Here is a 16,459-nt window from a genome sequence, read left to right as displayed (position 1 = left end):
ACTCTCATCCCTTCACTTCTCTCTTCAGACATCCTTTCCATCCAGTCTCAAGGCTGAGCAGTAAGTTCTGAGAGCTTAAAAAAAAAAAGAAAACCCTAATAAATTTTTGTTGAAAAAAAATCTAATGGCCCATATTAGCTTTGACACAGATTTGCTTCTGAGTTCACAACAGTTACACCTTGTTTCTAGTGTCTTGGTGTTCTTTTAGTAACAGTTCAGGTTGCTGTGAGTTTTAGTTTCTAGTAATTAAACTTTTGAAAGTATTTTTGAAACATTTTTGCAAGTCTAGAAGATAACTATTTTAATTTCAGCTAGTAGAAGTTTTATCCTAGCAAATCAGTTGTATTGTCAGCCCTCTTAAACTTTGCACAGGGTTTGAGAGTTAGTCCAGTAGATCCTTCATATAAGTAGCTTTCTATTAACCAGGGAATCAGCAGTAACTAGTTGCTGGTAGTAGTTCAAGATGGAGCACAAATAGCATATTCCTGACAGCAGTCAGGAGGTGTCGGTGTTCATTTGTCTGTGCCTGGCTAGGGAGCCTGAGGACAAGTAATAAATGTCCTGCAGTTTGGCTTCAGAGGAGTAGAATAAGAGGTAAATTCAGCATCATATCTAAAAAATGATATTTTAGCATAGATTTGAACTATAACATAGAATCATAGAATGGTTCAGGTTGGAAAGGACCTTAAAGATCATTGAGTTCCAACCCCCTGCCCTGGGCAGGGACACCTCCCACCAGACCAGGTTGCTCCAAGCCCCATCCAGCCTGGCCTTGAACCCCTCCAGGGATGGGGCAGCCACAGCTTCTCTGGGCAACCTCTTCCAGTGTCTCACCACCCTCACAGGAAAGAATTTCTTCTTCATATCTCCCCTCTTTCAGTTTGAAGTCATTGCCCCTCATCCTATGGCTCCATTCCATGATCAAGAGTCCTCCCCATCTCTCTTGTAGCCCCCTTTAGATACTGGAAGGGGCTCTAAGGTCTCCCTGGAGCCTTCTCTTCTTCAGGCTGACCAACCCCAACTCTCTCAGCCTGTCACCATAGGAGAGGTGCCCCAGCCCTCTCACAATATAGATGCTGTTTGCCTTTATGGAAGTTTTGAAATATTAAGAAACAATACTTCTGTAACCAAGCGGTCTGTTTGCCAGTCTCACCGGTAACTTTGAAGCCACTGGCCACATCAAGTTTAAAAGGGTAGTAGTCCTAAAGTAAATATTAATGCATGTGTCATGAAAACGAGCAGCTGTGTAAATGCAAGAGGCCAAATCAGGGGAAGGGCTGGCAGAACTTGGCCAGTTTCTGCCTTGGTAAAAACTGGCTTGCTCAGCTTTAGAGCTCTGAGCTACTTGCAGCGCTGCCCATTCCTGAAGGGATGGTGACACAGAGATGAAGTTTAATACAGAGAATGGGACACAGCAGTTAGGGAAACCTTACATCCCTACTAAAAAGCTTTCATTAGATTCTGTCCATGAAGGAGGTAGTTTTCTGTGTTTTTTTAAAAAAAAACCACCACACCAACCACCCAACACCAGCAAAACAAGAAAAAAACCCATCCCAAAATCTCATATGAACCGTATCCCACAATCTTTGCCTTAATGTTTGAAGTGAGGAGAGAAGGCTCTGTCTCTACAAGGAGCAGCACCACGCATGAAAGCACTTAGATATTTAGTTAATATTTTTCTGAGTTTAAATTTCTGCTGATTGAAAACAGTTATTTAGGAATTTCCAGAAAGAGTTATTTTGGAAATAACTATTTTAGACCAGGTTAACATACAAGCTATTCACTGAATATAGCTTGATGTAGAGGAGCATGTGGGTGCAGGTTAACTAACACTTTAAAAAAAAAAAAAAAACAAAACACCAAATGCCCACCACCACCAAAACAAGAAAAAAAAACCTACCCCAAAACCTCATATGAACATTATCCCACAATCCTTGCCTTAATTTAATGTTTGAAGTGAGGAGAGAAGGCTCTGTCTCTACAAGGAGCAGCACCACACATGAAAGCACTTAGACATTTATTTAATATTTTTCTGAGTTAACGTTCTGCTGATTGAAAACAGTTATTTAGGAATTTCCAGAAAGAGTTATTTTGGAAATAACTGGTTTAGACCAGGTTAACATACAGGCTATTCACTGAATATAGCTTGATGTAGAGGAGCATGTGGGTGCAGGTTAACTAACACCATATTGTTTGTCCTGTATCTTCTGGATCATTTACGTTTATTTGCCTATAGAGATGGGACAAGAATACTGATTTGTTTTTACAACTACACTAACTTAATTTTTGTCAAATTTTCTGAGCACTAAAAATTTTGTATTTGTAATTTTTGTTGTAGTGTTTGGAACTTGATTAATATTTACTTGTTATTTTACCAAAGTATAACAAATTTAGCAATTCCTGTTGTCACTTGTGATCTTGTTTCTGGATCAAAGGCTGATTTTATGTCCTTTGGTACTTTGTTGATCCAGCTGTGGCTGTAGCTTGACTTAATAAGCATGAGGACTCTTGACAACCATGTATTGATACAGCATGCCTATATCTTACAAAATTGTTCAGAGATTGACTTATTTGCTCTTTAGTAATCAATAGTGTTTTTGAATTTAATTCTTTGCCTCCTCAGTGATTTAGACTTGTAAAAAATACTCTTTTACAGCATAGAATCACTTCTCAGGGGTTGCACTGGCAAGCTCAACTGGTGTAATTGGAGTATTTTGCTCTCTGTGGATTTGTCTGGGATTTTGTAAGAAAATTAGCATTTGCAAAATACATTAGAAACTCAGCAGCTACAAAGCTGAAGAACCTTTCTGTGGGTTTTATAATTGGCTGATTTTATGTCCTTTGGTACTTTGTTGATCCAGCTGTGGCTGTAGCTTGACTTAATAAGCATGAGGACTCTTGACAACCATGTATTGATACAGCATGCCTATATCTTACAAAATTGTTCAGAGATTGACTTATTTGCTCTTTAGTAATCAATAGTGTTTTTGAATTTAATTCTTTGCCTCCTCAGTGATTTAGACTTGTAAAAAATACTCTTTTACAGCATAGAATCACTTCTCAGGGGTTGCACTGGCAAGCTCAACTGGTGTAATTGGAGTATTTTGCTCTGTGTGGATTTGTCTGGGATTTTTTAAGAAAATTAGCATTTACAAAATACGTTTCTCCTCAGTGATTTAGACTTGTAAAAAATACTCTTTTACAGCATAGAATCACTTCTCAGGGGTTGCACTGGCAAGCTCAACTGGTGTAATTGGAGTATTTTGCTCTCTGTGGATTTGTCTGGGATTTTGTAAGAAAATTAGCATTTGCAAAATACATTAGAAACTCAGCAGCTACAAAGCTGAAGAACCTTTCTGTGGGTTTTATAATTTCACAGACACAATTTTTGGCACTGATTTTTATCTTTACGGTATTTGAATGGCTTAATCAGATTTTTACTTGTCTGATTTTCATTGGCAAAGGTGAACTCTGAAGGTACTCGTGTGTTGACTGTGCACCTGTATCTTCATTATCAGATGTAAATGTAAAGGTGAATATTGCCAGATAACAAAGTTGGTCGCACAACAATCTCAGACTGAAATGTCAAATACTTAGCATGTATGAATGTGCTTTCCAGGGCAAGTCCAGTGCAAATATAGTACTTTCCAGTGCAACCTCTATGCTAAATCTCCTCAGTGATCTTTTACTCCCATCTTTCTCATCGTGCTGACTTCTCTCCTCTGTCTGTTCAGCAGTGGGAGACATTTAGCGAACGCTCTTCAAGCTCACAAACTCTGACCCAATTTGATTCTAACATTGCACCAGCTGATCCTGTAAGTCAATCACTTAGCTTGCTTGTTTGAAATTAATTTTATTAACACTGAATTTCCATTCATTGTATTTAGCTGTTATGCATGATTCCATGGACTGCTTTTTGGGGAATGGTGGCAGGCTTCTTAATTTTTGTGCTTATTTTCAGAATATAAATTTTCTAGTACTCCTCCTGTTTAAAATTTGAGTGCAATGAATGCTTTTTTTTCTCCTTGATTTTGAAAGAATACAACACTGCTATAATGTTTTTTTCAAAATATTTATAAGTCAACACAAGGGCAACTCCCAGTGATAAACCAGTCTTTTTTTAGATTTGTCTTCAGTGTTGTTTTGTTTTTAAAGTTGCAGAGATTGATTTGCACAAACTTTTAGAAGCTTATAGTACCAACTTCACTGAAAAAACTACTGGCCTTTAATGGGTGTGGTATTTCATACTCCTAAAGTTTTCACCAAGTTACTTATTAATAAGGCTTTTAGTATTTCTGCAGCTAAACCTGTGCTTCTTCTACTGCTTTACTCGGTGAGGAGTGCTCTGAAGGATTATGTAGTTAAATATCTTGCCAGGTTTGGGAGCCAGAAATTCACTACAGTGTTTCAAGTTCTGCTGGTTTTAAACTTCACAGCATGTGACATTGAAGCAGTTCTGAAATTCATTAAATTATTTCAGTGTTTAGTTGTTGCTTTCATTCTGCTTTTCTGACGAATTACCATTGTTAGTGTCCATTTTAATTTAATTAATTATGGTGTTAGCATCCATATAATTATGTAACAAATTATAATAGGTGTACATAATATGCGTTTAACTGCTTTGGGTATTAAAAAGATCACTTCTGAAAAGATATAATACATATATTTTAAATACATCAGTGCTTCATGCTCAGAGTTAACACTGATATTTATGTGGAAATAGCATTTCTAGATGGTGGAAGCTAGAATTCAAACTACTGTTCCCTGTCCTCAGAATTGCCCTTAGTAAACACTCAAGAAATGATAAAGTCACACTTAAAGTGAAAACCAGCCCTTTTTCATCTAAGAGAGACTTCTTTTAGTTTAAACGTACTGTATTTTTTATGTTTTAATGAACTAAACATGGTGAAAGTCAGTTTATAGTTGTTTCTTCCTGTGTATAATTGCTTGTGAGTAAAGAGCTATCACAGTCTTGTTTCCACAATAAGACAGTAATTAATTTTTACACATAATTAGTAAATGACAGAAATGTAAAGTTTGAAAATTTTTCCAATATGTTGATGATGTAAAAAGTAGAACAGTAATGATATATGGAAAACTCATGTATAGCCATAGATTTGTGTGTGTGTGCATGTGTGTATAAATAGAAAAATCAATAGAAAGACAAAATATACTGGGAGATCACATCCTTGAGTCGTTTGCTTACAGTACATGTAGTTGAGAAAAAATTTAAAGACTGGTGAGCATCTTTGCTGCTTGGTAAGGTAACAGGCTTTGGGAATAGATACTTCAGAGTCTTTATTTTTGTATGCAATTAAGAACCAATTACAGCAAGTTTTCAGTATGAGTGTGCAGACTTCTTATTTTAACAGTCTCAACAGTGATTTATTGAACATTTGCTTTCCCAGAGAAGAGAAACAGCTTTCTCGAGCACTTGTTAATAACTGAATAAAAACTAAATTCATAGACCAGTTCATTTTACTTTTTGTTGGAAAAACAGCTGCTTTGGAAGCAAAAGATAAGTGGAATGAGTAAAACAATACATTCATCCCTCAGTATGGGAACATAATTTGCCTATTGTGAGTGAAAGTTGGTAATATGTTAAGGTTGTTTTGTGTAAAATTAGATTCGTGACCTGAATTATGAATTAATACATTATTAAAAAATCCATTTAACTACTTGAGACATGGTTTTTGTAGTAGCTGCACATTAATTTACAGCAGAGGACTGAAGTAGCTACAGCAGGAGTGATCTTTGCATTATAATCTCATTATGGGGCGGGGGGGAGAGAAAAGTAATATATTTTAAAGTCATGACTGTTCCTAAAAGCCTGGTGCAACAAGAATGTTTGAACTGCGACTAGAAAGTGATTTTAAAAGTTTATATTTGCAACAAGAGTAGTACAAGTCAGTTTTAGCCATTTTAGAAAATATTTATGTGAATTATGCTTGGTGAAGTTGATCTACTTTAGTAGTCAGAGTAGATTAAATTTCTGATACAGGGATAGTTTTGAAACTTCTTGTTATTTCTTGGGACATGATGTAATCTGGGAAGCTTTTTTTTGGGTGCTGTCATTGTCCCACCCATTCGTATATTCTGAATATAGATGACAGGAAAAAAACTCAGGTATGTCTACGTATATTCTGAATATAGATGACAGGAAAAACACTCAGTCAGGTATGTCTGTATTTTTAGGTTACTCGTGAGCAAACATAAGTTTTGAGTTATTATTTTTTAAACTGTCTACACTCAGTCTCCAAACTAGATGGAAAGGGCTGTCTGTAAAGTACCTTAAAATGGAGTCTCTTCTCTGAACTACAAAGAAAATGCTTCAGTGTAAGGCCAACACCTATCTCGAGATATATTCCATAGGGTTTATTAACCTAAAGTTTAGCATATTTTACTATTTTAAAGACTTCTGAATCTATTTACCTACTAAAATAGGTACTTTGTACTAGTTCGTAGAGAATTATGCTATTTAAAGAGGCCATAACTGTCTGAGGTATCATAAGTAAAGTCAAGGTTTAGTTTTCAAATTCTAAGTTTGGGGGTTTTTTCGGTGTTTTTTAAGATGTGCTTGAAGTAATAGTTACTTGGTATGCAAAAAATGCTGGAAAGCTGGTAAAATTCAGGTCCTGTTTACAATCTATGGAAACATTTCTAGTGCCCTTTTAAAGTAGTGCTAGGTTATACCTGAATAATTGTTAGAGAAACTTCAACTTATAGAGCTTTTGTTTTATGGATATATTCAATTCCCTGGAACTGTGTAAAAAAAAAAAAAAAAAATCATTAAATTTATGAACCTCTATTTAGAAATTACATTTAACATGGTGTTAGAGACTCTTAGTTAAATTAATGTTGCTTAACTCTGATCTCATCCACAGGACACTGCAATTGTGCACCCAGTTCCCATAAGAATGACTCCAAGCAAAATCCACATGCAGGAAATGGAGCTTAAAAGAACTGGAAGTGGTAGGATATTTTCTCTTGCTAATGAGAACAGTTTTGTACAATTAGAGTTGGTTTTGCTTCCTTAAACATGCAGGCTTTTTTCTTCTCTTTAGATGAATATATCTGGAGTTGTAACATAGCCTGCATTGATAAAACTTGTTCTACTGTGATCAGAAATATTATTTTGAAACCTGACAGCATTTGGGAATATTGGCAGGACTTGGGGTTTTTTTATTTTTTTAATATTCTGGACAATAATAAGTAGGTTTCTTCAGGTTTGATAATTTTCCTAAAGAAAAAAATGGTTTCTCAATTTGTGTGTCCCAATATACCAATATTTCCTTAAGTCGGGTAACTCATGCACACTCTTTAGCATATGAGCATAAAGAACTATCCACAATACATTTCTTTTAAATTTTCCTTACCCATATAAATAGGTGAAGATTCCCAGCTGTTAGTACTGAGAAACAGAACTATCAAAAGTGTTGAAATACAACAATTTTAGTCTTGAGTGCAGCACTTCAGATAAGGGCAGAAAACTGATGTAAAGCTTTGGCATCAGAAGTAAATGTGAATTTGAATACATTTATTTATTTAGACTTGCTTTTCCATCTAGATCACGCTAACCCTACTAGCCCCCTACTTGTGAAACCGCCTGATCTCCCAGAAGAAAACAAAATGAGTTCATCTGTAAAATTTACAGCTGGAAATACAGTTAGTAAGTATCAAAGAACTTTCTAATCTCATTTTTTACATTACACAGAATGTAGTTCTGATATATTCAGTGAATGAAAACTTGCTGCAAAGGATAAGTTGATCTCAATTCAGAGCCCTTCTGTACTCCATTTTCCTTATCTGAGTGTAGCTGTACTTATACCAAGAAGTATTCCTATTTTTATTTTTTTAAATAAAAATGGATATTTCTATATCTGCTAGAGTATATTAATGATGCAAAACAAATGTACTTTCTTTTACCAGCAGATGGTTACAGCAGTTCGGACTCCTACGCTTCAGATCCAGAGCAAATTGGAAGCACTGTAACGCGGCAACGGTCAGTAGAGTAGGAACTGGAAAAAATAAATAAAAGGTGTTTAAAGAAGCCTGTTCTGAGCTTCTGGTTGTTTGACAAGAAGCTTGTAAAATGGTGGCTAAACAGATTCTTAACTTTAAGACTCGAAGTCTGGAGGCAGTCCGTTTTCTAATGCATTAACAATGTATGCAGTTCTGTTAACGCGTAAAGTGAAAATTCAAAAAATAATGTAGTCTGGAAAGATGTTTGGGATTGGCCAATCGAATGAAACTCCACGTTCAGTAAGAAATCTTGATGAAGGCTTTCTCCTTAAACACAAGGGAAGGTAAGCACAGGAGATCATGGTGTTACTTGAAACCATTTTTTTTTATTCTTAAAAATGTCCATTGGACATTAATGAAGAAGGACCTTGTGACTTTGTAGCATGAGAGAAGATAATGTAAATCAGAAATATCACGGCAGTAACTCAGTCTCTAATAAGGGGCTTTTATAAAATGAAGGGTAGTCATAGGCCCAACAAATTAAAGGATTGGAGGAAACTATGCGAGCACATAACCAACAACTGCATCATTTGACATAAAAGAATGTGCTGTACTAGCTGGTGCTAATTGTTCCCATTAAATCTGCCTGAATAGGATTAAAAACCAGCTACGCCATTAACCAACTTACAATCAGTTTCAGAGGTAAGTTTTGAAACAAAAATAATCAGGGTGACTTCAATAGCAGAGAAAGATTTGCAATTGCCTCTCAGTACTGCAGTTTGAAAATTTCTTTCCTCCATTGTTACTTAATAATAAATCTGATTGTCTCTCCTGCTTCTACATATGGTTTTGCACTATCAACATGAGGGTTTAGACGTGTTCTTTTCATCTCTGGTTTTGTGTTGGGTTCTTTTGCTGAACTTGTGTAGATGAGTGAAGCCTTCTGATGATGTGCTTTACAGCACAGGTACCTTCTGTCCAGATCTGGCAGTTCTGGCAGTGTCCACCCAGGAAATTTTTCTCCTACTTCTTTTATTTCCTTCCATTGACATCTTCTACCAGTTGCAACTTTAAATACAATTTCAAGTACTACTTTAAAGTACTCTTGACTAATGGTAGTGTTAAGGACGTCATCTCTATAGTTACCTCTTACCTCTCCTAGTTTTATATCTTATGATAGTTATAAAAGAATATTACAGAATTCAGTTGTAAAAAAGATTGTATCACTTATTTATGAGTTGAATAAAAGAGTAGCTGTATTCATCAGTGATTCAGCAGATCTGTCTTGCTCAAATTGGACTAGTTAGTTTCTGCAAGCTGTTCTTAAATGAAAGCTGTACAAAAATTCTTTATGCAATAAATTGCACTTAAATGGCACTTAGTGCAGTACTTCATCCTTCTCTCCTTTCTGCATGTGTGCTCGATGAACTTACAACAGGTATCCACTAGATGGTGATCCCACCTAAGAAAGACTTACAATTTCTGGATGCTACCAAGTGTATAGATTTGGAACATTTCAGAGAATACAATAGCTATCTTGTACAATGAGATACTCCTTAAGCTCAGTATCCATGGAGGCACATCCAACAGAAACTTAATAATACTCTTCTTCAGTGACATTGAACTTAACCCATGTAAAACCTAATCAGGATGTTGACTACTTTACAAATTATAGTGACTACCATCTGGATGGAATTACTATATTTAGGATTCTGTGTTCCTGAACTATGATTTTTTGGGATGTGTGGGATGTTCTTGGTTTCCCAAAGATAAATTGCTCACGGTAATATAAGAATAATTGGGATAATGGGGATTTAAGTAAATAGAAATATAAAAACAATTGTGAAATCAAAGAATACCATAAGTTTACAACTGATTTTGCAATCTTCAAAATCAATGGCAATCGGGCTCTTTTCCATCTGTCAAACCTTATGGTTTTAATTGTATAATTTGAAGAACTTTAGAAATTTTTTTGTTATAGCTGCCTAAAAATCACTACAGAAGCTTATATGTTTTGCAGATCGCATTCAGGAACATCTCCAGATAACACTGCGCCGCCACCACCCCCTCCGAGGCCTCATCCTTCCCATTCTCGATCATCATCTTTGGATATGAACAGATCCTTTTCAGTTACTCCAGGTATGCTGTGTTCCTAGTGTTTTTCAGCACATGTATTCCTGAAGCAGACATGAATCTTTTTTTTTCCTCTAAAGAAAGATTTAGAGTGTGTTTTTAAAACACTGCTTCGGAATGAGAAAGGTGAAAACATTGTTACTTCTCCTGTTTGTATTAAAATTTGTACTCCACTTTGCTTAAACAGATAATTTAGAAGCAAATTCTGGCTGCTGGCATGGTAGACAAATGTGGGAAGCGAAGTCAGGAAATAACATTTTGGTAGTGCCCACGTTGCATCTGCTGGGAAATTTTCAAGTTCTTTTGGTATCAGGTGTATTAGAGATGGGTGTTAAGTATTTCAGTTCAGAGGAAGTTATTAAAGATCTCTTCTGATGCTCTGCTTAAGGGTTTTTATTGTGCTTCTGACTTGTCAGTACTTTTCAGTTCAGGATCACAAAGTATGAGAAAATACTAAGGGTAAAAGAGAAAAAGGACCAAGATCAGAAAAGTATGACCATGTCAGTACTTTGAGCTGGAACAAAGGACAAGACCCATGTTCTGATTCCTTGTTTTGTCTGAGATGATGTTACAATTGTGGCTCTCAACACGACAGGTTAATATATAGTCAAAATGCAAGATTTCTTCATGTTAACAAGTCAAAAAAATTAGACAGTGCTGTGAAGTGTAATAATCTTGGCCAAACGTGATGTCTCTTTTACAGGACAGCAACAGGCTGGAGTTGTTGCCTACCCCCCTGCAGTGCCTCCGAGACCACAGCCCTCACAGGTGGTGATGTCATTTCTGAAAAATCACACTCTTAACTTGGTCTATCTTTTTTATCTAACTCTGAATTTTAACTTATCTCTAAAATGAGTAGTATTGCTTGGTATTTTTTGAAACTGCCAGGATGTGAATGATGGCAAAATCTAGACTATAGCCAAATGTTAGCCTTTCCTGAATAAATAATTGCTTCTGGTGGAACCATGGAAATGTATTAAAGTAGAGCTTGAGGAGGAATGAGTGGCTCTGGAGCTCTGAGTTGCAGGAAAGAGGAAAATTACACTTCTGCAATTCTTTATCTGTCCCTGTATAAGCTGCAACACGGACCATGAGAGCAATCTTTAGAAGCTTTATAAAGTAGGTGTTTATTTTCTACCCATGTCTGGCACAACAAGGCTACTCCCAAAAGGAGTAATCCCACTTCTTCCTTTGTCATAGACTTGGGGATCTTTGCAGTCCTGGCCTGACTCAGTTCAATTAGCTGATTTGGTAGAAAACCAATCCTGCAAAAATTGTTTTTTCCTTGCTCTCAACCATCTGAACCCTTTAACTGCTGTGCAGATCTGATATGGGACAGATAAAATAGCTTTTCAGTTGTTTTTCAGTAGCTGCTACTTGTTAGAATCTGATTTCCCAGAAATTGAAGTCAGTCAATGGATCCAGAAGTTGTCTGCAAGGAAGGAGGGTACAGTGGCAGACATAGTCCGTGCAGTGTGATCAAATAAGCAGGTTTCCCTGTGGAACTGGACTAAAAATCTGTATTGAGCCTGACAGAGCCAAGCTGGACTGTTCCAGCAGAAACATCTACTGTCTGAGTCTAGATAGTCCTGGGGTGCATCCATCTTAATCTCATTCTCTGGATAATAGTACATCCGATTGAACTTCCTTTTCCCTTAAATATTTCTGGTTTTATAAGCACAGATTGATCTGTCTGTGCCTTGCATGAAAATCTTTGTCCACTGAAAGAGCAAATAATCTCTAATGTCTGTCACAGACTGTTGTTTGGTGAGATTCTTTGTATTGGATAATTATCATAAGAACAATGTTACTAAATATTTTTGTTATTTTATTGCAGGGTGCAGGTCCTCACGTGCATCGCCCAGTAGATGCTGAAGGTCTAATAGCTCATACCAGTACCTCACCTCAACAAATACCAGAACAGCCAAATTTTGCAGACTTCAGCCAGTTTGAGGCATTTGCTGTTTCAGGTGTAAACAAAGAGGAAGAAGATGAAATTGAAACGCACTCAGAAGTCTTGCAGGTGAGCAGAAGTGAAGGTCTTGTCAACTGTGTAATACCACCAACAGGTGTAAGACTTTGTTTAAACCTATTTCTGCTTGTTTTCAGGGTTTTTTTTATTTATGGTGTCCCAGTCCCTTGCTAGAAAGCAATTACTTCACACACTGCTGCACATATTTAGTAATTAATGAACACCTTGGCAGGGGAAACTCCTTTATTCTCAGTTCTTGATTGTAATTCAAAGGCTTTTGTACTTAATAGCATATATGTGCACAGACATAATTGTGTTGGTGCTTTTAAGACTTAACACAGGCAAAAAGTTTCTCCTTGCTCTTGCCAGCCTTCCAAAGGACTCACTGGCGAGTTTTCAAGTAGTGTCTTAATAAATGAGATGACTGTCAAGTATCATAAACATCTGCTAAACCTCCGTTAATTTGGTTCTGTTCAAAGCCATTGGACAAGCAACTGAAGTGAATAGAGCTCTGACATCCTCCTGTAATAGATCATTGGAGATGTTTACAAAACTGTTTCCTACTACAGACACTGGACTTCAAAGTTTGAAAGCCTCAAGATTTATTCCTATTAATGTCATAATAACTTACCCCTATTGTATTAATTACTTCACGTTTTCCTTTTGTAATTTGTAGCCTTCATCCAGAGTGTAAATTCTCAGGGGGAACTTCTGTATTTTCAGTTGCAAAAGTACCTGTGGTGCTTTAAACTTCTCCCAACTCTCAGCAGCATGTTCTTGCTTCCTTTAATGGGGAAGGTCAGCGACGTGGAACCGTTTGAGCGCTCTCCGTGTACCTCGTAGCAAAATGAGCTCCCTTAGTTTAAGCTGCCACTGAAAACTGCTTAAGTTAAGCTTGGTGGTGGTTTTGCTGTGAGGTGGATGTGGAACAGCTTCATTGTGTTCCCCTGGAGGGATTAATCTCTGGCAGTAACCAATAGATAATGGTGGTAATGTAAGAACAGTTGATCATCAGGCCACAGCCTCTTTTGTACTATACAGTGTCTCGTAACATCAGGGATTTGACCTTTCCAGGCCAAAACAAGATCAATACAGTGTCTCGTAACATCAGGGATTTGACTTGATTCAAGAGGCCTTTCCAGGCCAAAACAAGATCGTTTTAGGTGGTTTTGCTCTAGTTTGTGCTTCTGGAGAAGACTTGAACTGGAATTTTAGGTGTTAATTGTATCCATGTATCAGAAATGCAGCATACTTGTATTTATTCCAACTGCTGCTGAATTAATATCTGTTAAGAAGCAGTTTTCTAAATATAGTTTTTATCCCTTCAGGTTGAAAAGCCCTCTGATTCTGCAAGTTCTCTTAGAGGTGCCAAAGCAGATGGAAGAGTTGAAGACAAAGCCCCTGCTAATGTCCCCACTAGTGCGGTATGAAAGTACTCTTGAAAGGAGAACACAATTGTTGAATGTATATGAAATTATACCTCTGTTTCGATTTACAACAGCAATTCTATACGCTTCCACTTGAGCCCTGTTTCCTTAAGTCCAATATGTGCTTGAAATAGACACGTGTATGGTGAATTTTTGCAGCAGATTTGAACACTCACCAAACTTTTAGTGCGAAATTTGGTCAACAGTAGCTTTTTTTTATTACAGACACATAATTGCTGGGGGAAAAGTGTGCTCTGAGATGCTGTGTATTTGCAATTATGAGTTGTACCTTGGTGTTTCTGCTTGCACAGTTCTTTGTCAGTGTGTAGCAACTTCCTGCCCTTTCACCAGGGGGTAGGATCGTGGTTTTTTCCCCAGACCATAGGAGAAGGCAGCTAGGTATCCATCAGAAAATGCCTGATGGGTTGTCAATTCAGCTGGCTCAGTAACTGGTTCGAAGAATATCTAACAAACAAATTTTCAGGTTATAATTGAGGTAAAATGCCATTTGTGAGAACTAACAGGTGGTGTTTTCCCCTTCAGGCTAAAGGCACTACCCCACTTGCTCCACCACCAAAGCCTATTCGCAGAAGGTTAAAATCAGAAGATGAGCTAAGACCTGAAGCTGAGGAACATACACAGAAAACAGGTGTCATAGCTGCTGTTCTTGCTTCACAGCCATCTATTCCTAGGTAACCCAAGAAGTGTATAAATACATCTGTTTCTGGAAAGTTTACATTTAAACAGCATACACGCTTTCTGTTCTAGGAGTTGCAAACCAGTTCAGTGTGTTTTGAGTTAGATTAATTTAACAGTTTAAAGGTTTTTGTTTTTTTAAACAAGATCATCCTGAAGCCCCTGCTACTGGGAGACGTTTTAGAGATCTTGAACTATGGAGTATGAACTCTTTTTAACTTCTGCAAGTATGTTGGAAAGAAGTGGTGGAAGTATTAAGATGCAGTGATTAATTTTAAATCACTATGAACAGTCCAGAATGTGCAGTCTTTGTGTCCTGGCATAAGAGTAGACTGGTACATTAGTCTTTTGAGGTAAATTAATGTGCTATGGTGTGTTGGGACTTCAGAAAATTAATTATGACTCGTATTTTAAAACGTGCTGCTTGTTCTTTCATTGAAACCAAGAACATGGGGCTTCCATGTGAACAAGGTTAATCAGGCCAGGCAGAAGAGGGGAAATTAAGTGTTACAAGTTAAAAACGTTTTAAAAGAGGATTCCCCTCATTTAAAAAAAAGGGACTGTAAATGAGAAATTCGGCTAATTGACAAAATTACTTATTACCATACTTCTAATATGTTCTCAGATCAGTGGGGAAAGACAAGAAGGCAATTCAGGCATCAATCAGACGTAACAAGGAAACCAACACTGTTCTGGCCAGATTGAATAGTGAACTACAGCAGTAACTAAAGGTAATTCCTGAATCTTTGTCTGTTTAAGAGAAGAGCCTGAGAGGGCAAGATGTTAGTGATGCACAGTAACACGTGTCTCTGCAAACCAGTGATGGACATAGTTGAGAATATTGATGTAAAAAACTTAGTTGTTTTTATAGATCATAGAATAGATCTAATTTTGACAAGCTTTGTGAAATTACAAAGGATACTCTTACTACAAGAAAACATACTTTTCAATGTATCGATTTGCTTTCAGTGATACAAAAAAATCAGAAAGCAGAAATCTTAACTTATTGTTACAAATTTGAGGTAGCTGTTGTGGTCATCAGGTACCTGTAATGCAGTATTGAGAAGAGCAGCTGAAGTGGCTGGCTTGCTTCTGAAGGAAAAAACAAACCTTCAAGTCTTAATAAAATTATAAATATTTTTAAACAAATATTATAATCCAAAATACAACTTGCATTTTAATAAGAACAGCAAATAGTCATTTGTTTATTTAGGTCAGCTGTTATTGTTTTGGATTTATCTGTAGGCACCACCTTAACATCCTTCTCTGGCTGGCTGTCTTAGCTTTTACCCTTCGTTTGAAAATATTATGGTAGGGTTTGCAGCTGGTTGGTTACAATTTTATGGCTTTGGGTGATTTGAAAGAAGGGAAGAAATACTAAATGGCTTCACCTTTGAGTAAAGTATTGATTTATCTTTTATGAGATATTGCTGGTTTGGCCAGGTTTCTGTTCAGATTATGGGAAGAGTTCTCCAGATTCTAGAAGAGACTTAAACATTAGTTCTCAAAACTGAAGCTGACCTTTAGCAGTTTTGATCGTGTGAGGAGATTTTTAATATCTGTTCTCTGTGGACAGTCAGTAGAAAATCTTTCTCTTGTAGGATGTTCTTGAAGAGAGAATCTCCCTGGAAGTTCAACTGGAACAACTTCGACCCTTCTCTCACCTCTAAGCCTACTGCCGTTAACTGTGAATTTACTAATTTTGAAAGGGGTATTGGTTTCAAAGCCTATTTAAAGATCCATGCATCTAGCTCAGTGCACTCTATTCTACATTAAATGTTGTGGTTCTGTTTTGTCAGTTTGTCCACTTTTGTATTTAAGTATTTTAATTTCAGTACAGAGAAAAAAACACAAAAAAACACAAAACAAAAAAACTTTTTCCTGGAATGTGACACTGCCTCTCACATCATTTTCTGTGAGCATCCGTGATCTTTGTTGGACTTGAGTTTGCAGATTTTTGTCGCCAAAATTTCCAACTGGAATTTTTTTAGTGGTTTTTTCTTTAAAATTTCCAACTGGAATTTTTTTAGTGGTTTCTTCTTTTTTTTTTTTTTTGCCCGTTGAACCATCTTTGCAGAAGAGGATTGCTCATCGGTTGACTCTAAGCACATACACTTTTTCTTTCATCTGTGGCATTTCTTTTATTGTGCCAGAAAAGAGAAAAAGCAGTAATCCCTCATCAGCCAACGTTACGTCCCGAGCTGCCTTTCACGATTGGAAAGTTGTTTGCAATTCTGGAAAACCTGCCTCTTTGCAATAAAACCCACCT

The 16,459-nt window shown here is 36.8% G+C and overlaps 1 protein-coding gene across 7 annotated transcripts in view; it reads left to right on the top strand.

The window, feature by feature from the left end:
* REPS1 (RALBP1 associated Eps domain containing 1) overlaps window positions 1-16,030 on the top strand; it is a 64,457-nt gene extending 48,427 nt beyond the window's left edge. For 3 of the 7 annotated variants that reach the window (XM_014939566.1, XM_014939562.1, XM_014939564.1), the window contains exons 10-20: window positions 3,735-3,815; window positions 6,885-6,972; window positions 7,568-7,669; window positions 7,930-8,002; window positions 9,983-10,101; window positions 10,799-10,863; window positions 11,933-12,118; window positions 13,396-13,491; window positions 14,038-14,186; window positions 14,816-14,921; window positions 15,792-16,030. In XM_014939566.1, the coding sequence (XP_014795052.1) occupies window positions 3,735-3,815; window positions 6,885-6,972; window positions 7,568-7,669; window positions 7,930-8,002; window positions 9,983-10,101; window positions 10,799-10,863; window positions 11,933-12,118; window positions 13,396-13,491; window positions 14,038-14,186; window positions 14,816-14,915 (1,059 nt within the window). In that variant the 3' untranslated portion in view covers window positions 14,916-14,921; window positions 15,792-16,030. The remainder of the gene's footprint in view (window positions 1-3,734; window positions 3,816-6,884; window positions 6,973-7,567; window positions 7,670-7,929; window positions 8,003-9,982; window positions 10,102-10,798; window positions 10,864-11,932; window positions 12,119-13,395; window positions 13,492-14,037; window positions 14,187-14,815; window positions 14,922-15,791) is intronic. The other 4 variants (XM_014939563.1, XM_014939565.1, XM_014939568.1 and 1 more) reach the window with 4 other exon arrangements.
* The last annotated feature ends 429 nt before the right edge of the window (window positions 16,031-16,459 follow it).

This window comes from Calidris pugnax, unplaced genomic scaffold, assembly GCF_001431845.1.
Source record: "Calidris pugnax isolate Ruff unplaced genomic scaffold, ASM143184v1 scaffold57, whole genome shotgun sequence".
Lineage (NCBI taxonomy): Eukaryota > Metazoa > Chordata > Aves > Charadriiformes > Scolopacidae > Calidris > Calidris pugnax.
Note: the sequence above shows the minus strand (reverse complement) of the source record. Positions and strands in the feature narration are given on the sequence as shown.